This window comes from Magnolia sinica, chromosome 12, assembly GCF_029962835.1.
Source record: "Magnolia sinica isolate HGM2019 chromosome 12, MsV1, whole genome shotgun sequence".
In the NCBI taxonomy this organism is placed as follows: domain Eukaryota; kingdom Viridiplantae; phylum Streptophyta; class Magnoliopsida; order Magnoliales; family Magnoliaceae; genus Magnolia; species Magnolia sinica.
This window is the reverse complement of record NC_080584.1, coordinates 30,365,881-30,387,323: the sequence shown is the minus strand read 5'-3', so window position 1 is coordinate 30,387,323 and position 21,443 is coordinate 30,365,881. Positions and strand designations below refer to the sequence as shown.

The following is a 21,443-nucleotide window of genomic DNA, read 5'->3' as shown; positions in this document are numbered from 1 at the left end:
GAACGGTTTGGATATAACATGTACCTCATGATGGGACCCATAGAACTTGGTGACATCAACACACTATCCAGGTCGGTGGTGTGTGGTACACTAGCCCATTTGCTTCCCGTAAATAAGGGCTCACAACCCTTTTTTTTTTCGAAGCAGAGAGGGTTCTGGAACGCTAGAACCCTAAAATCTATCCCAAATTCCGAGGATTTCGCGCCCAAATCTCTCCAAATCAGAGACTTCAATTCGAATGGCCCATCAAACGTAGCTTCCGATTAGGGCGATCTTCTTTACAGGTATCGAAATCTGCTGTTGAAAGTTTTTATTTTTTCTTTTCTTTTCTTTTTTCATTTTTTCGGATAATGATGCTCTCCCAACATCCCGGAATTGGCTATAGTAGCCCCGGCAGGTGTTGTTTAGCAAATTTCTTGAAAAAAGAAATAAAATCCCAATAAAAGTGGTTGTATCATTGATATCGCACGATATTTAGAACAATATTTAGCGATATCAAACGATATTTGGCGATATTATGCGATATTTATCGATATATCAATCGATACAAAGTATTCTGTAAAATTTTCCATTTTTTTAGTATCTTCCGAAGGGTTTTGTATCGCTGGACCGCGATACCGATAATATTTGCCAATAGTATCGATATTTTGAACACTGATCTCAAATTGGGTTTTAATGTTGTGCCTCTAATCATTCTAGTATCGATATTATGCACTTGATCTCCTTCTTGCCAATGATATGCTTGGTTCTTGCCCTATTGAGACTACACTTAAAGTTAATTGTGATTTATTAACCAAGGAGTCTACTGAACTTGAAGACCCTGGCCTGTTTTGAAGATTTGTAGGTAAACTCATTTACTTATCTATCACTCGACCTTATATTGCCTATGATGTGAGTGTTGTTAGCCAATTCAAGCAAACTCCATAGGCTCATCATCTTGAGGTATTTTTTCTAATCCTACAATATTTGAAGTCTACTTCAAGTAAGGGTATCATATACTCTAATCATGGTAACCTTGATAGTAGTGCTTGTTGTAATGCTGATTAGGATGGTTTAACTTGCGATTAGTGTTCCACTATTGGTTTATGTACTTTTGTTGGTTGAAATCTCATCTCCTGTAATAGTAAGGAGCAATTAGTTGTGGGATGTTCTTATGCTGAAGCTGGAGTGTTAGGACAAAATGTTGTTTTGTTTTGGTTTGGGGGTTGGAATATCTGTATTCTAACATAACCAGGAAATATCAAAAGAAAGAATGCTTGTCATCCATGATTTTATTAATCTGAGTTCTTATTACATTCGTTACATTGCTATTGATTATAAAACATGATATAGTTAATTGCATAACATTAAGCGACAATTAAGAATAGTGATTTTGACAACATTTTAGCCCTGTATAGTGTCCGTCGAAATGACAGAAGAATTGTGTGGGTTTAAAATCTTGGCTTCATACTGATATGTGAGCTAAAAGAATTGAATTGATAATCCATAGCCTTGTTTACACGGCCAACGACGATTTGTTGAATGATTTGTGTGGGACCACTGTTGCATGGTCGCACAAGGCATATTTGTTACACGGTCAGATATGGCAGCCCTGTTACGCAATCGCGTAACAGGCTCAATTATTGCACTTCTCATTTCTCTTTCTTCCTCAACTCCGCGAACTTCTCGATACCTGAATTCCGCGATTATTCTATTCCAAGAGCTCTCAAATGTTCCCAGTATGCATATGAGAGGGAAAAGGGGGTATTTATAGACTTCTGCACGTGTGAAACTCTGTTTTCGCACAACTCAATCTTGTTGCACGGTCGCACAAAACATCCTTGAATTAAAACCGTTGTGCGGTCGCGCAACTTTCCTTTGTCCAGCCGCACAACACCGCCTTGTTGTGTGGTCGCACGACGCCTTCAGAATCCGTGCAACACCTTCAAAACCTGTGCAACACCTTTGGAACCCGTGCAACACCTTCAAAACCGGCACAACTCCTTCGAAACCCGTGCAACACGTTCAAAACCCGTACAACTCCTTCAGAACCATGCAACACCTTTAGAACCCACACAACACCTTTCAGAACCTGCACAACACCTTTAGAACCCGCATAACACCTTTCAGAACCCGCGCAACAACTTCAAAACATGCACAACACCTTTCAGAACCCGCGCAACACCTTCAGAACCTACATAACTCCTTCAAAACCCGTGCAACACCTTCAAAGCCCCCGCAACACCTTTCTTAATGATTTTTTTATGCCATAACAGATGTCCCCTCGATCCTCTTTGATTTATTTGGAGATTGAATCAAAGTTGGATCGACTTTCTATTGCATGATAGCTAGACAACGGCTGAAGGAAAGTACTCATTGGCTCACGGATACTCTATTCTTTATACCAGGCCTTCGGAGATGTGGCAACACATTGCAAGCGTCCCAAGCTAGGTTGTGAACGAGATCGAGAGTACAGAGTCCATCTTGTTCTATCAATTTCCAATCATCAACTGTGTTTTAAGAGAATGTAACGAGCTTTGGCACGAGCCTTACTACCCAAACAGGTTGTTAGACAGCTCGGTTACGATCAGACTATGCCATAAGATGGAGAAGTTGTCACTTGGATAATGAGAAGTTATGGAGTAGGCCCTTATACAATTGGACCCTTATATGGAAGCAACTGTTGATGGTGCATACTAGAACACATTTCATTTTACCAAGCTACATCCACTCTGTTCATGCCTCGTATTATCATTCCTCCCACAACTCATCATGCACTTCCAATAATAACGGAAGTTTCTTCTTTGCAGGAAGCAGAAGGCCTTCGGAGATGTGGCAACACATTGCAAGCGTCCCAAGCTAGGTTGTGAACGAGATCGAGAGTACAGAGTCCATAGACGACACCTACCCTTGTCGAAATACTTGAAGATGATACAAAGCATATTCCAACCGAGGACGTAGCTCTTGCTCCTTCTATTGCTCCTCCTATTGGCATTCCTGATCGTAATACAACTACTCCTGATGACCATGGATTCGAACACCACTGTCAGGTGGCCTACTTTTGACACTACTGCCCATGCCGAAATTACTGATCATTTGTTGCCCCATTGTTGCTGGTCCTTTTATTATACCTACTCTTCCTTAACAATAGTAACTTGTATGTTTAAGGACCAGGAGCAATGGCCCCAACTTGTCGAGGCTTTAGATATGCTGAACAATGCCGCGAAACTCGCTAAGGTGACTGTCTCTCGGCTACATAATTCTCTTGCTAGGTTCTGCAACTCCCCGAAGCATCTTGAATCAGCTAAGAACATAGAAATTGATCTTGCAAGCTTTAAGATAGCTAGAAGAGCAGAAGCTGCATAAACTCCAAGCGAATTTAGCTGAGAATATGAACATCGTGGAGCATGAAGAATCAAAGCTAAATAAAAAGAAGGTTGATGCTGCTATTTTAGAGTAGGAGCTTGCAGGAGCTCCAAAACGAGCTAAAGTTGTTACTGTAGTTGAAATTGATATTGTTGTAATTCAAGTGCAGCTCAGTCAAGATTTGCAAAACTATGTCCCTTTTGGGTATTGAGAAATAATGTAATTGACTCATGTAATCTGAGTAAGACATTTCATGATTTTTGAATGACTAATGAAAATTTTGCAATATGTAATTCAGAACAAGTTTATGCTTTGAATGATATAAACAACTTCATTCAATTGCTATTCTATTTTCTAATATACGATTGTGAGCGACTCTTAACTTTATAAATCTTTTTGTGATTGCATATGCATTTCTTTTTAGTCAGAACATTGTAGCATTGTGATAATTTATTCATTCTGACTTTTACACATTAGTATACTTTGTGTTATGTTTTCTTTAATGGGCGGAACTACCCTGGAGTTCTGTTAGTAGAACTAAAGCGCCAACCACAGTTTAGGCTCATGAGTATTTGGAGCATCCACAGTTTTAGCTCTCGAGTATTTGGAGCATCCACGGTTTTAGCTCTTGAGTATTTGGAGCATCCACAGTTTTAACTCGAGTATTTGGAGCATTTAGAGTTTAGGCTTGTAAGTCGTTGGAGCCAGTGCTTTAAATATCGACGATATCGCCTGATATATCCCACGATATATCTTATATGCCACCAGTGCGATTCAAAATGCACAATTAGTAAGATATATCCCACATGTTCGATCGGGTGAGCATTTTCGTATTTCGATCCTTTTATTTTCTGTAAATTATGTTAATTTAGTGTCAAATTGTTACAAATCCATGATTTTTTTTTTTTAAAATGAAAAATCATGGATTGAGAGCTTCAATTTCGAGATTTGGAGGAAATGGGTCAAGTTGTGGAAAATTGAAAAAAAAAATTTCAAAATTTCCCAATTTCTCGCAAATCGTTTGCAATCTGTGGCCAGACATCAAATCAAACATGTATGTAACCTAATCTAGTGATTCTTCTTTTACTTTTGAATGTTTTGTTTATGTTCCCACGGGTCTTCTTACATTTATAAATTATATGAATAGACATTGAATATACTTGCATCAATTCAGTTAGACAACGCATAGATTAGGATCCCATACAAAGAAAACCTATTATGTGTACTTGTTTTTATAATGTTTTGATTTATTAGTGTATTGATGTCTTTTTTAACAATCATCGAAGTTTTATTGAAAAATTCAACCAATTTCCCAAAGTTTCCCCATGTTTCCAACAACAGCGATACATTACACGATACAACTAATATATCCCATTCGATAACTGATACATATCCGTATCCCAAGAATGCAATGCGTAATGCGATACCGATATTTCAAACAATGGTTGGAGCAATCATAGTTTAAGCTCGTAAGTAGTTGGAGCATGTAGGACTTATGCCAACTGGCCTCAGTAATTCTCTCGAGTTCGCGGAGCCACTGTTGCCTGTAGGGGTACCAACTAATCCATCAATGGGGGAAGCTCTTATAGCCTATATGACCAGGGTCCATTCACAGGGAGGCTTTTTCTTTCACCCTTCCCCATGATGCTACCAAGAGTGATAAAGACAGCATAAGTCTTATGCGTGGTTGGCCTTCATGAGCTTTTACCACTAGCTCTCACTGTTGCTCGTATAATATTTAAAGAATCGGCGATCTCTTTTGTCGTTCACAGGTAGTATTTTCTTTCACCATTCCCATGACATTATGTAGGTCTTACGCATGATTGGCTTATAACGCACACTGCGGCTTGTGAAGATTATCGCTAATTAGTGATCCATCAGAGATAATAAGGATTTCGCACAATCTGGTGCCTTTAATATTGGCAATAATCGGCGATAATCTAATAATCGGCATTCCTCGATGATAACTGGTGGTAATCTTTAGAAATAATTCATGATAATCTTGGAGAGATAATCGATGATAGTCATTGGAGACAATTAGTGATAATCTTGGAGATAATCGGCGATAATCTTGGAGATAATCAGTGATATTTTGCAATTATTTTGGAGACAATCGGCGATATTAATGCAATTATTTTGAAGATAATCGGCGATATTCTGCAATTATTTTGGAGATAATTGGCGATAATCGCATAGCTTGCTGCTTTAAAATTGGCTGGTCAACATCGGCGATAATCATCTTGGAAGATCGACGAGTATCATCCGTTCTGTAAATTTGGAGAATTGGAGATCAGATCTCTCATTGACTTATTATTTATTTCTCATTCTTCACTGTTGCTTGAAGAGTGTTCTTGTCATTACATGGCATTCTTTTTGTCGTTGTATTGTATTGTACATCATTCTCACTCTTTTTTCAGAGTGTACTCTTTGCCCCCTTTTGATTGGGTGGGTTCTTCATGAATAATCTTCACAATTAAAATTTCATTCCTCCTTCCCTTAAAGGGACAAAATGGATCATCTCATTTTAGTTTAAATATGCCCCCAATCTTGTGTATGAGCATGATGAGTCATTTAAGCATTAAAACCATGTCTCCTTTCTTGAAGGATCGGCATTTGGCATTACACAATAGTCATACTTTGCACAACAATCCTTCTTCACTAACCATTCATGGCTTTCCCTTCAGCTTCTTGCCCTCGCGATTGCTCTCAACCTCCAAATTAAGAACTGTCGGAGAAAATACGAGAGGCAGTGGTTCCGGTATGGGGCTAAGAGGTATCATTTTGATACTACATATACTTTTAACAGAAACCGCATTAGTTACTGCTTTCTTCCCTTTGTTGTATTTTTCCATGACGATTTTGCCTTTATCGATCATCTTTTGGAGTATGCTTTTAATGGCATAACAACTTTCAGTCTGATGCCCTAGCATACGATGATAATGACAGTAATTCTTTTTCTTTTGTCTTCCCCATTTCTTCATGGTGTTTTGGCTAAGGTAACTCGATCCTTCCATTAGCCAATAATTGGTTCATCATAGGAAGTACATCTTCCTTTGCAAATGCATACTTCTTATGGTCCTTATATCGTCTTGGCCTTTTATCTGTCGCCTCGATCTTCTAATTGTTCCTATTTTTTTGTTCCTAATTTCTCCATTGTTGTTTTTTTTATCTACTTCTAGAGTCTTCCCTTTTCTCTCCTTTGCCAGCGGTATTGTCTGATGTCTCATTAAAGCTCTGCCTTAGCAACTTCATACGAGAAGCTAACACTTTCCTAGCAATTATTTCAAGCGTATGGTCCTTTGTAGCGAGATCATAAAAAGTTCGTATATCAGCACTTATTAGGCCAAACGCCACCTCTGGTTCCACACAACCCGAACATAGTTTAACATGTTCTAATTCTCCTGGAAGTTGTCAACACGATGCCTCTAGGGTTTTCCACCGGTCAATGAAATTTTCAACTGGTCCTCTCTTTGGCAGATGGAAGCCAATTCGATTAAGCTAACTTCTCTATTAGAAGAGAAAAAGTTCGTCTTAAAGGCATCTTGCATTTGTTCCCAAGTACGAATAGATTCCGGAGCCAAAACCGAATACCACCTAAAGGCTTTTCCTGTCAAGGATGAGCCGAATAGCTGTAAGCAATACTGAGGAACTATGGAGAAATTCCTTATAGTCGTTATGAAGTGCATAAGATGCTTGTCTAGTGAGCCATCTCCATTAAACTTTTGAAAGTCTGGATATTTGAAATTAGTGGGAAACTGCATCTCCTCTATTTCGCGAGGATACAGTGTCTAATATCGGAGCCTTCTCTTTTGATCTCATTCCCTTCCTAGGCGAACGGCTTTAGCGACCACTTGTTGGATTTCTTCTTGTGTTACAGTTTGAGCAATAGCATCCAACCCTTCGCGGTTGTGACCCTTAAACTTGTTTTTTATTATTGATCATGGCAACTATCATTGGAAGAGCAGGGACATGAGTCGCATTACAGGTTAATGCCACTAATGCCTATTGAAGGTTCCTACATTCTTCCATCAAGAGGGCTTGCGTACGCGTCGTCTCAGCTAAGCGCTCATCTGGTGAAAGCGGATCAGTTTGACCAGTGCTCACCATAAAGACCGTTGATTCTGTACTCGGTTGGTCTGATAATGAAGGAGAAGATGAATACACCGTCATTGATGACATTAAGGAAAATGAGACACTGCTCGACTCAAAACTAGTGCATCGCCATCTCGAGGAACTAGCCAACTCAACGCGATGTTCCTGATGCAAAAGCTTGCACTAAATCCATTGTTGGGGGTACCACGGGCGAAGGTTCGCTTGTCATGATGACTTTACCTTTATCCTTCTGAACTCTCGGTGAATTGGCGGTGGACGTCTTTACAGTCATAATTGGCAGTGTAGGGAAATCTTGTTGGGTGACGAACATTTTAGTCCTTCCCGAGTAGAGTAAAGGTGGAGCTAAGGCAGGATTGTGCCTTGCAGTATTCTACATGATCGGTCCTCTTATCACACTTAGTGGGACTAGGCTTTTCATGGAAGGGGATCAAGCCTTTCTTCTCCTGAACGTCACTACTATCCATTTCTCATCAACTTTCTGCACCATGGGTGAAGCAGAAACCACCCCTGCCATTGCTCACGGTTGTTTGATTCAGACTGTAGTCAGCTCAACTTTCTTCAGTATCTTCTTTGGTGACATTTCAGCCTTGCCTATGTAAGCTACGGAAAACCCATTGTGCATAAAGTAAACAGTCACATTAGTAGGAAGAGAAGCCATAACGATTACACAAGAATATGGTACCTGACATTAGAACAAGTCACCATTAGTTATACTGATTAATTCAAATTTCTTCTTGCTTTAGAGATTGAGGAATGTTCCTGTCGAGAGTCGTCATTTTGGCGCCTTCGCAACACCTTTTGGTGACGAACATCTTCCAATTGTTCCAATGCTATTATTAGGAACAAATATTCCAACCAGAGATTCTGGGTTCGATCCCCAGTGGAGTCGTCATTTTGTTATGACAAAATGTTGTTTTGTTTTGGTTTGGGGTTGGACTATTTGTATTCTAACATAACCAGGAAAGATCAGAAGAAAGAATGCTCATCATCCAAGATTTTATTAATCTGGGTTCTTATTACATTCCTTACATTGCCCTTGATTCTAAAACAAGATACAGTTCATTGTAAAACATTAAGTGACAATTAAGAATAGTGATTTTGGCAGCATTTCGGCCTTGTAGTGTGTCTGTTGCAATGACAGAAGAGTTTTGCGAGTTTGAAACCCTAACTTCATACTAATACGTGAGCTAAAAGACTTGAATTGATAATCCCTAGTCTTAATTACGTGGCCAACAACGACTTTGTTGAATGATTTTCGCGGGACCACTGTTGTGTGGTTACGCAAGGCAGCTCTGTTGCACGGTCGCGTAAGGCAGTCCTGTTGCATGGTCACATAACAGGCTCAATTCCTGCACTACTCATTTCTTTTTCTTCCTCGACTCTGCGAACTTCTCGATACCTGAATTCCGTGATTCTTCTACTCGAAGAGCTCTCAAATGTTCCCTGTATGCAAATGAGAGGGAGGGGTAGTGAAACTCTTTTTTTCGCACAAATCAATCCTGTTGTGCGGTCACACAAAACATCCTTGAATTAAAACTATTACGCGGTCGCACGCCTTTCCTTTATGCAGCCTCACAACACTGCCTTGTTGTGCAGTCGAACTACACCTTCAGAATCCCCACAATTCCTTCAGAACCCGTGCAACACCTTTGGAACTCGTGCAACGCCTTCAGAACCCACTCAATTCCTTCAAAACCCACACAACACCTTTAGAACCCGCACAACACCTTTCGGAACCTGCATAACACCTTCAAAACCCACACGACACCTTTTGGAACCCGTGCAACACCTTCAGAACCTACACGACACCTTTTATAAACCGCGCAACACCTTCAGAACCCGCACAACTCCTTCAGAACCCTTGCAACACCTTCAGAGCCCACACAACACCTTTCTTAATGAATTTTTTATGCCAAAACAAATGCCTCCTTGATCCTCTTTGATTTATTCAGAGATTGAATCAAAGTTGGATCAACTTTCTATTGCGTGATAGCTGGACAATGGCGGAAGGAAAGTACTCATTGGCTCCCGGATGCTCTGTTCTTTATACTGGGCCTTCGAAGATGTAGTAACACATTGCAAGCATCCCAAGCTAGGTCATGAACAAGATCGAGAGCACGGAGTCCATCTTGTTCTATCAATTTCCAATCATCAACTGTGTTTTAAGAGAATGTAACGAGCTTTGGCACGAGCCTTACTACCCAAACAGGTTCCCAAGCTAGTTCGGGTTCGACCAGACAATATCGAAAACCCATGATGTGGTTACTCGGATAATTAGAAGTTATGGAGTTGGACTATACAATTGGACCCTTATATGGAAGCAACTGTTGATGGTGCATACTAGAACACATTTCATTTTACCAAGCTACATCCACTCTGTTCATGCCTCGTATTATCATTCCTCCCACAACTCATCATGCACTTCCAATAATAACGGAAGTTTCTTCTTTGCAGGAAGCAGAGGTATTTATGCCTGTTGGAAATGTGGCGGAAGGGCTAATCTTTCCTATCCAACCTTTTTCCACTTCTAGGAGCATAGAGGTGGATCAGAATATAGAGACAACACCTACCCTCGTCGAAATACCTGAAGACGATACAAATCATATGTAGACCAAGGACGTAGCTCTTGCTTCTTCTATTTCTCCTCATGTTTCCATTCCCAATTGTAATACAACAACTACTCTTGAGAACCATGGATTTGAGCACCAATGTCAGGTAGCCTACTTTTGACACTACTACCCAAGTCGAAATTCTTGATCATTATGCTGCCCCCAGTGTTGTTGGTCCTTCCATTATACCTACTCTTCCTTAACAGTAGTAGCTTGTATGTTTAAGGACCAGGAGCAATGACCCGAACTTGGCGAGGCTTTAGATATGTTGAACAACGCGACAAAATTCGCTAAGGTGACTCTCTCGGCTACATAATTCTCTTGTTGGGTTCTGCAACTCCTTGAAGCGTCTGAGTTGGTTACGAACATAGAAATTGATCCTACAAGCTTTGAGATAGTCAGAAGAGTAGAAGCTGAGCAAACTCCAAGCGAATTTAACTGAGAATTTGAATAACGTGGAGCTTGAAGGATGAAAGCTAAATAAAAAGAAAGTCGATGCTGCTATTTTAGAGTAGGAACCTGCAGGAGCTCCAAACTGAGCTAAACTTGTTACTAAAGTTGAAATGGATATTGTTGTAATACAAGTGCAACATCAGCCAAGACCTGCAAAACTATGTCCCTTTTGGGTATTGAGAAATAATGTAAGTGACTCATGTAATCTAAGTAAGACATTTCATGATTTTTGAATGACTCATAAAAATTTTGTAATATATAATTCAGAAGAATTTTATATTTTGAAATTTCATAAACAATTTCATTCAATTGCTATACTATTTTCTAATATATGATTTTAAACAACTCTTAACTTTATAAGTCTTGTCGTAATTGCATATGCATTTCTTTTAAATCAAAACATTGTGGCATTGTGATAATTTATTCATTCTGACTTTTACACATTAGTATACTTTGTGCTATGTTTTCTTTAATGGGCGGAGCTACCCTGGAGTTCTGTTAGTAGAACTAAAGCGCCAAGTCCAACCACAGTTTAGGCTCTCGAGTATTTGGAGCATCCACAGTTTTAGCTCTTGAGTATTTGGAGCATTCATAGTTTAGGCTTGTAAGTAGTTGGAGCAATCATAGTTTAAGCTCGTAAGTAGTTGGAGCATGTAGGACTTATGCCGGCTGGCCTCCGTAACTCTCTCAAGTTCGCGGAGCAACTGCTGCCTGTAGGGGTACCAACAAATTCATCAATGGGGGAAGCTCTTATAGCCTTTATGACCTGGGTCCATTCACAAGAGGCCTTTTCTTCTACCCTTCCCCATGATGCTATCAAGAGTGATAAAGACAACATAGGTCTTATGCGTGATTGGCCTTCATGACCTTTTTCCGCTAGCTCTCACTGTTGCCTGTATAATATTTAAAGAATTGACGATCTTTTTTGTTGTTCACAGGGGGTATTTTCTTTCACGGTATTTTCTTTCACCCTCCCCATGACATTATGTAGGTCTTACGAATGATTGGCTTATAGCGCACACAATAGCTTGTGAAAATTATCGCTAATCAGCAATCCATTAGAGACTAAGGCTATCGCATAGTTTGGTGCCTTTAATATTAGCGATAATCACCAATAATCTAATGATTGGAAGTACTCGATGATAACCGGTGATAATCTTTAGAAATAATTCATGATAATCTTGGAGAGATAATCGACGATAGTCATTGGAGATAATCGACGATAATCCTAGAGATAATCAATGATATTTTGCAATTATTCCTCGAGATAATCGACAATATTCTGTAATTATTTAGGAGATAATCAGCGATATTCTTCAATTATTTTGGAGATAATCGGTAATATTAATGCAATCATTTTGGAGGTAATCGATGATAATCCTAGAGATAATCGGCGATATTTTGCAATTATTTTGGAGATGATTGTCAATAATTGCATAGCTTGCTGCTTTAAAATTGGTTGGTCAACGTCGGCGATAAACACCTTGGAAGATCAATAATTATTATCCATTCCGTAGATTTGGAGAATTGGAGATCAGATCTTTCCTTGACTTATCATTTATTTCTCATTCTTCACTCTTGCTTAAAGAGTGTTCTTGTCATTACATTGCATTCTTTTTGTCGTTGTATTGTATTATACATCATTCTCACTCTTTTAGAGTGTACTCTTTGCCCCCTTTTGATTGGGTGGATTCTTCATGAATAATCTTCAGAATTAAAATTTCATTCCTCGTTTTCTTCAAGGGACAAAAAGGACCATCTCATTTTGGGTTAAATCTGCCCCCAATATTGCGTATAAGCATGATGGGTCATTTAAGCATTAAAACCATGTCTCCTGTCTTGAAGGATCAGCATTTGGCATTGCACAATATCATACTTTGCACAACAATCCTTCTTCATGAACCATTCATGGCTTTCCCTTCGGCTTCTCGCCCCTGCAACTACTCTCGACCTTCGAATTAAGAACTTCCGGAGAGAATACGAGAGACAATGGTTTCGGTATGGGGCTAAGAGGTATCATTTTCATACCACATACTTTTAATAGAAATTGCATTCGTTACTTATTCCCTTTGTCGTATTTTTCCATAACGATTTTGCCTTTATCTATCATCTTTTAAATTATACTTTTAATGGCATAACAATTTTCAGTCTGAAGCCCTAGCATATGATGATAATGACGGTAATTCTTTTTCTTGTCTTCCCCATTTCTTCAATGAGTTTTGGCCGAGGTAACTCGATCCTTCCCGTAGCCAATAATTGGTTCATTGTAGGAAGTACGTCTTCCTTTGCAAATCCATACCTCTTATGGTCCTTACATCGTATAGGCCTGTTATCTGCCGCCCCGATTGTATAATTGTTCCTACTTTCTATTCCTAATTTCTCCATTGATGCTTTTTGTCTACTTTGGGAGTCTTCCCTTTTCTCTCTTTTGCCAGCGGTGTTGGCTAATGTGCTATCAAAGCTCTAGCGTAGCAGCTTCATATGAGAAGCTAACACTTTCCTAGCAATTATTCCAAGCATATGGACTTTTGTAGCGAGATCACGAAAAGTTTGTATATCAGCACTTATTAGGCCAAACGCCACCTCTGGTTCCACACAACCCAAACATAGTTTAACATGTTTCTAATTCTCCTGGAAGTTGTCAACACGATGCCCCTACGGTTTTCTACCAGTCGATGAATTTTTCAACTGGGTCGTGCTCTCTTTGACGAATGAAAGCCAATTCGATTAAGCTAACTTCCCTGTTAGAAGAGAAAAAAGTTTCTTGCAATTGTTCCCAAGTACAAATAGATTCCGGAGCCAAATCCGAATATCACATAAAGGCTCCTCTCGTCAAGGATGAGCCGATTAACCATAAGCAATACTGATGAACTGTTGAGATATTTCCTATAATTGTTATAAAGTGCATAAGATGCTCCTCTGGTAAGCCATCTCCATTAAACTTTTGAAAGTCCGGATATTTGAAATTGGCAGGGGACGACATCTCCTCTATTTCGCGAGGATGCAATGTCTGATATCGGAACCTTCTCTTTTGATCCCATTCCCCTTCTAGGTGAACGGAGCGACCACTTGTTGGATTTATTCCCATGTTATAGTTTGAGCAATAGCAGGTGTAGACCCGTTAGATCCAACCCTTCGCGGCTATGACCCTTCCACTAGTTGTTCATTATTGATCATGGCAATTGTCATTGGAGGAGCAAGGACCTAAGTCGTGTTACGAGTTAATGCCACTAACGCCTGTTGAAGGTTCTTACATTCTTCCATCAAGAGGGCTTGCGTACGTGCCATCTCAGCTAAGCGCTCATCTAGTGGAAGCGGATCAGTTTGACTAGTACCCACCATAAAGACCATTGCTTCTTTTCTCGGTTGGCTTGATACTGAAGAAGAAGAATACACCGTCATTGATGGCACCAAAGAAAATGAGCCGTTGCTCGACCCGAAAGTAGTGCATCGTCATCTCGGGGAACTAGCCGACTCAATGCGATGTTCCTGATGTAGAAGCCTGCACTGAATCCATTGCTGAGGGTATCACAGGCGAAGGTTCGCCTGTCACGATGGCTTTTCCTTTATCCTTATGAACTCTTGGTGAACTGGCGGTGGATGTCTTTACAGTCATAATTGGCAGTGCGAAGAAATCTTGTGGGGTGATGGACATTTCAATCCTTCCCAAGTAGAGTAAAGGTGGAGCTAAGGCTGGATTGAGCCTTGCGGTGTTTTGCATGATCGGTCCTCTTATCACACTCAGCGGGACCAAGCTTTTCGGGTGAAGCAAAAATCACCGCCGCCATTGCTTGTGGTTGTTCGCTTCGAACTGTAGTCGAGGACTTTCTTTAGTATCTTCTTTGGTGACATTTCAGCCTTGCCTACATAAGCTATGGCAAACCCATTGGGCATGAAGTAAACGTGACATTAGTAGGAAGAGAAGCCATTGCGATTACACGAGAATATTGTACCTGACATTAGAACAAGTCACCATTAGTTATACTGATTAATTCAAATTGCGTCTTGTTTTAGAGACGGAGGAATGCTCCTATCGAGAGTCGTCATTTTGGCGCCTTTGCGACGTCTTTTGGGGACGAACATCTTCCAATTGTTCCAATGCTTATTAGGCACAAATATTCCAACCAGAGATTCTGGGTTCGACCCCTAGTGGAGTAACCATTTTGTTAGGACAAAATGTTGTTTTGTTTTGGTTTGGGGGTTGGAATATCTGTATTCTAAGTTTATAACATGACTAGGAAAGATCAAAAGAGAGAATGCTCGTCATCCAAGATTTTATTAATCTGGGTTCTTATTACATTCCTTATATTACCCTCGATTCTAAAACAGGATACAATTAATTGTATAACATTAAGTGACAATTAAGAATAGTGATTTTGGCAGCATTTCGGCCCTGTAGAGTGTCCGTCAAAATGATAGAAGAGTTGTGCGGGTATGAAACCCTGGCTTCATACTGATACGCAAGCTAAAAGACTTAAATTGATAATCCCTAGCCTTGATTACGCAGCCAACAACAAGTTTGTTGAATGATTTTCGCGAGACCATTGTTGTGCGGTCGCGTAACAAGCTTAATTCTTCCGTTCTCATTTCTCTTTCTTCCTCGACTCCGCGAATTTCTCTATACTTGAGTTCCGCAATTCTTCTACTCCAACAGCTTTCAAATGTTCCCAGCATGCAAATGAGGGGGAGGAGGGGGTATTTATAGGCATCCGCACGTGTTAAACTCTGTTTTCACCCAATTCAAATCTTGTTGTGCGGTCACACAAAACATCCTTGAATTAAAACTGTTATGCAGTCGTGCAACATTCCTTTGTGCAGCTGCACAACACTACCTTGTTGCGCGGCCGCGCAACATGACACTAATGATTTTTTATGCCTTAACAGTCAGATCATTTTCTCTTTCCCCCTGAGGTTGGTTTATGGATTGCCTGACTTTTCCATCCTTTTGGCTCTGTTTCTGTGTTGATTTCATTTCATTGTTGCAGTCTTATGCAGTTACGGGCCCGTAACGGGCCCGAAACGGTAACTTTTTTTTTTTTTCATTTTTAGCTCGTTTTTTGCTATTTTTTTGAAATCTTTTGTTTCCAAACTGTTTTTCACTCCTTCTACTACTAATTTCGACCAACCTTAGCTAGGTATTTGAGATAAAAACACATTATATCACAAATTTTTTTGAATCAAAGCTCGGTGGGCCATTTTTCAGAAATTCGTCAAAAATAGGTATTTATACTTTTTTTAATATGTTTTGCTGTTTTAATCATGTCATATGATGTGTTAATCATAGTAGAACATGTTAATGTACATTTTACAGATTTGGAGTGCCATTTAATAATTTTTTAATATTTTTTTCTATTTACGCATGAATTTTGGCCCCTTTTTTTAAAATTCGAAAAATCAAATTTTAATGGTTGTTTTGCTGTTTTAATCATGCCATTTGATGTGTTAATCATAGTAGAACATGTTAATGTGCATTTTACAGATTTGGGGTGCCATTTTATATTTTTTTAATATTTTTTTCTATTTACGCATTTATTTTGGCCATTTTTTTGAAAATTCGAAAAATCATTTTTTAATGATTCTTTTGCTGTTTTAATGACATCATATGATGTGTTAATCATAGTAGAACATGTTAATGTGCATTTTACAGATTTGGGGTGCCATTTTATATTTTTTTTATATTTTTTTCTATTTACGCATTTATTTTGGCCCCTTTTTTTAAAATTCGAAAAATCATTTTTTAATGCTTCTTTTGCTGTTTTAATGACCCCATATGATGTGTTAATCATAGTAGAACATGTTAATGTGCATTTTACAGATTTGGGGTGCCATTTTATATTTTTTTTATATTTTTTTCTATTTACGCATTTATTTCGGCCCTTTTTCTTGAAAATTCGAAAAATCATTTTTAATGATTCTTTTGCTGTTTTAATGACATCATATGATGTGTTAATCATAGTAGAACATGTTAATGTGCATTTTACAGATTTGGGGTGCCATTTTATATTTTTTTATATTTTTTTCTATTTACGCATTTATTTCGGCCCTTTTTTGAAAATTCGAAAAATCATTTTTAATGATTCTTTTGCTGTTTTAATGATGTCATATGATGTGTTAATCATAGTAGAACATGTTAATGTGCAATTTACATATTTGGGGTTCCATTTTATATTTTTTTAATATTTTTATCTATTTACGCATTTATTTCGGCCCTTTTTTTGAAAATTCAAAAAATCAGTTTTTAATGATTCTTTTGCTGTTTTAATGATGCCATATGATGTGTTAATCATAGTAGAACATGTTAATGTGCATTTTAAATATTTGGGGTGCCATTTTATATTTTTTCTATTTACGTATGAATTTTGGCCCTAAAAAATAATTGCAAACACCTAAATGTAAGATATTTTCATATTACATTCATTCTAATATATCTATCTTTGATAGTAGATAGTTAGAAAATTAAATATATGAATTTTGTAGTCAAATTCAGGTTATCCGGTTCATAAATTCATCAGATAGTCCGATACAACTTCTCACCAAAGAGTAGACCGTTACACCACCATAAATATGTTCCAATTTATAAATGAATGCATATTTGGAATGCTTAGAATATTCCGGATTTAATCCATATTTTTCATATTTTTTTGGCAAAAAAAAAATTTTGCACCGTTACGGGCCGTTACGCCCCCGTATCACCGTTACGCCCCCGTATCCGTATTGGTTTTGGAGGTCACTTTGTGCAGCTGCACAACACTACCTTGTTGCGCGGCCGCGCAACACCTTTAGAACCCACACAACAAGTTTCTTAATGAATTTTTTATGCCATAACACCGAGTATAGACCCATGGGGCATGATACTAGTGAAATTGTTTCGCTTTGATCTCTTATATCAGACATGGACATTAACTCGACATCTCTGATCCCATTGTTCTGTGACAATCACTTGGCGATTCATATTGCCTCTAATCCCGTCTTACATGAAAGAACCAAGCATATTGGGGTTGTTACTTTGTTCTTGAGAAGTTGTCCACCGACATTATTTCTACTCATCTCTCCTACGATGATTAGCTTGTTGATAGTGTCAGCAAGTCAGTTCATGCGTCTCGACTTTTTGATACTAAACCCAAGTTTGGTGTGCATGATATTTATGCTCCAACTCGAGGGAAGTGTTAGTGTGTTGATGTTGGGCTTCTCTTTGTTGTGGGTTTTGTTGGCTTTCATGTGTAATCCTATGGATTAAAAATATTTTATTTTAATAAAGTTGGGTTAGAGAACAATGGTTCTCTAATCACATTGGTTGTCACTGAATTGCCAGATTTGCAAACCCAAACCATTGTGCACTTGAGGCAAATCAAACACGAACTACTAAGCACCTGAAGCAGTTGCTAGCTGCTACTTGCAGACCTCTCGGCTCACATGTCCTTGCTTAATGTATTGTTGCTCACTAGCATCTGGATTTGGATCTGACCTCTTGTCTTTTGGTCAAGTCTTAGCCATTCATTAGTCTCCTCTTTGCATTGTCTTTGATGTAATTGTGTATCACACAGGAATATAAAAGAGAATCCCAGCTATACAAAACCACACAAGAATATAAAAAAATTCCCAATATGGTCGATACATGCCTATACATCACGATATTGTCAATACTTTGCTGGTATTTCTTTGATATTCGGGCAATATTTTTTATATTTCGGCTGAAACAAACGCAAACCATTGAGAATATATATGTATATATATATACACACACACACACACACACACACACACACACACACAAACGGTTTGGTATTCTCTTTGTAATTGTATTTTAACAACTTGTCTTGTTTCTTATCAAAACACTACTTTGGCAGAGAAATCGCAATTGGAAAGGGTTTTTAGAGCAAAGTTTTCTATGACAATGCATTGTTTTGTCCCCTAAACAACGGCAAACTATTAAACATAGTTCCTTCTTCTTCTTTTTTTTTTTTTGTTCTGTTATGTTTTGAGTTCTATGTATGTAATCATGTTTTGTCTCCTCACATCTCCTGAAGTTTCAGTGAAAAATTCCACCATTTTCCTCAAATTTCCCTAATGTTTCCCTGGATGATACATTACATGACCTAAAATTTCCCGAATGTTTCCCCAGATGATATGTTACATGATACATGCGATATTTCCCGATGTTTTCCACAATATTTCCATATTCCAAGGGTGTGAAACAAACTGCAATACAAATACTTCAAATAATGGATGTAATCATCTCTCTCTAATATTGCTTTTATCAGTTCTCAAACTTCTGATCAATATCATCATCATCATAGCTTATACTTGCTATGGGGTGGCTTAATGTATCCTGTTTTGTCAACCATTCCTATCTATGATCCTATCCTCTAACCAGGTGTGCTCCTGCCTTTTGCACTTCCTCTCCCGCATCCTAGATGTTTATTTCTTGCTAACATTTTGAAACCGATGCTTCTTCACATTCACACCTGAATTTGTTGCCAAGACTTTGTGCAAATATAGACTGGTCACATCCATTTGGGCCAGTTTCAATCCACAATTATTACATGTACTCTATTTGATGAGTTTTCTCAATATGGCCATTCTAATCATTTTGATGGGTTAGTGTTGTATTAATTGTCTGTAATCTTTACTTTTCTTATCCCCACATCTATGATGAAGCCTCAGGTTCATAACTTCTACAGGATCGGAATGCACCTGTAATCGCATATATGTCATATTCAATGTTTTTACTTGCTGCACTTAACTATCTACGTCTGGCATGGAAAATGTCATGTTTTCCCTACTTGTATGCTATTGCCTACAACCATTGCCATTGATCATGTATATTTATTTATTGTTGTCCTTTTAACTTCACATAGCCTGATTAACTTTCTTGTGTATACAGATCAAGCTCTACGACCGCCGTCTTATAGATAGAGGAGCTGTCCAGTCCTATAAGGGGCACATGAATACCCACACCCATCTACAGCTTGGGGTTGATCCATCTGAATCGCTCGTTATGTCTGGTACATTGCTTTTCAGTGCAGTCTATTGTTTTCTACTTTCAGGTAGCTGATTTGATATGCTAAAGAACTCTCATACCAGGTGGAGAGGATTGCTGTGTACGCATCTGGAGCATCAAGACTGGCGAACTTCTCTTCGGAACTAGCATCTCAGATACTGTTGTCTCAACAGTGTGCTGGGCACAAACTGGAGGTACCCCCCGTTTCCTTGCTTCACTCACGTTTTAGCATGCTGTTTCGCGCTTTCAGTTTTGCTAAGAACACATTGTATCCAGTTCATCCCTGAACCATGTGTTAGTCCACCATATCCTAAAAGTTCAAATGCTCCACTCATCAGTTGGGTCACACATGTATGTTGAGTTTATAGACCAATCATCAATTAGTTTGAAGCCATCTCCTGTTTCTGTGCGTTTGTTGCCCACCTGATGAGTCGATCGGCCTTATTTTGGCTCAGCACATCTCCACTTTGTTACCCATCTGGTGTATTGCTCAGACGAGGTGCATGTGGGCTGGACGCAAATTGCCTGTGCCACCCACTGCTGTCCATGAGAAATCCAGTCCATCAGTTTCACAAGTTCGTGATAGGATAGGACAGGTATCCAACAATGAGGCACATCCAAAACTTGTGTGGGCCATCCCACACAAAACAGCAGGGATCAAACATCCACCATTGGAAACTTCATGGGTGCCACAGAAATTTGGATCAAGATTATATTTGTGTTTTCAGTTCAACCCAGTGGTAATAACCTTATGAACAGTTTGGATGGCATATAAAGACCACCATGGGCTCCAGGAAGGTTTCAATGATGGTTGTTTTCATTCACACTGTTTTCTGTTGTGTGGCCAACCTGAGTGTTTGATCTGCCTCATTTTTGGACTCGTGCCCTATTGTGAGCTTGCAAAACTGATGGACAGTGGATTTCTCAAGGACATCGTGGTGGGCCCTACACAGCTTCTGCCTACAGGAACTTCTTGTTGGCAGGGGGGACAGGCAATTTAAGTCTGTGACTCTGTGTGGACTTTAGTATATAGCTCATGACACAAACGCCACTATTCTTGCTTCTACTCATGCATGCTGAGTTGTGCAGAGTTACAGGAATACTCCGATGAAAGGCACAGATACAAAGGGATTTTATTTGAGCAGAATCACAGTTGGGGGGCATGGCTTGGATCACGTGAAGGTTTATTTTACATGCATGCATCATGATCCAGATCCTGCAGAATGCAAAGAAACGATGGATGACGATGCCCCTTCTCATTACAGAGCAGAACCATTGGATACCATGGACGTGCATTCCTGAGGTGTTGCAAAGAGATGACGATGCTTACCCTTCATGGAACATGCCTTTCATCTCCTGTTGCCTTATACTGATTTGTCAGCCACAAATGGTTTTGACTCAGTCGACTCAGTGTCAATGCAATTACTCAGACCGAGTCACTCACCTGATAAATTTCTCTTTTTTCATGGTAAGTTCCAAACATCTACAACCAGCACACCACAAGATGCATCTTTATTAGTTTCACTTAATTTGTATATTTTATGTGTATATATTTTAAACATCTACTTCTACTTGTATTATTAATTTATTAAATTTATAAGTAGAGTCAAGTCTCATTTGAGTAATTGAATTGACCATACCTGGTTGGACATGAGTCAGGTTTTGGAGCTTTAGGTTCCGACCTGATCTTCTTCTACGGGTCCATCCCTCTTTCCCCATAATTATTATTATTATTATTTATTTTTGTCTTTTTCTTTCTTCGTGGCTATACATTTATCCTGGACAGATGGATTGTCTGAATGAGTTAGAATGGCATAGACAAAACTCGGTGGCCCCACAGTCTAGAAGGTTTTAACAGGATGCAGTTTGGCTAGTGTAGCTGTAGCCTGCCACTAGCCAGGTGGCTAGTGGTCGATCGGTGC

The 21,443-nt window shown here is 39.0% G+C and overlaps 1 protein-coding gene across 3 annotated transcripts in view; it reads left to right on the top strand.

The window, feature by feature from the left end:
- The window catches only part of LOC131221178 (uncharacterized), an 89,207-nt gene extending 68,035 nt beyond the window's left edge, over positions 1–21,172 (top strand). For all 3 annotated transcript variants that reach the window (XM_058216347.1, XM_058216348.1, XM_058216349.1), the window contains 3 exons: positions 19,405–19,525; positions 19,605–19,715; positions 20,611–21,172. In XM_058216347.1, the coding sequence (XP_058072330.1) occupies positions 19,405–19,525; positions 19,605–19,715; positions 20,611–20,729 (351 nt within the window). In that variant the 3' untranslated portion in view covers positions 20,730–21,172. The remainder of the gene's footprint in view (positions 1–19,404; positions 19,526–19,604; positions 19,716–20,610) is intronic.
- The last annotated feature ends 271 nt before the right edge of the window (positions 21,173–21,443 follow it).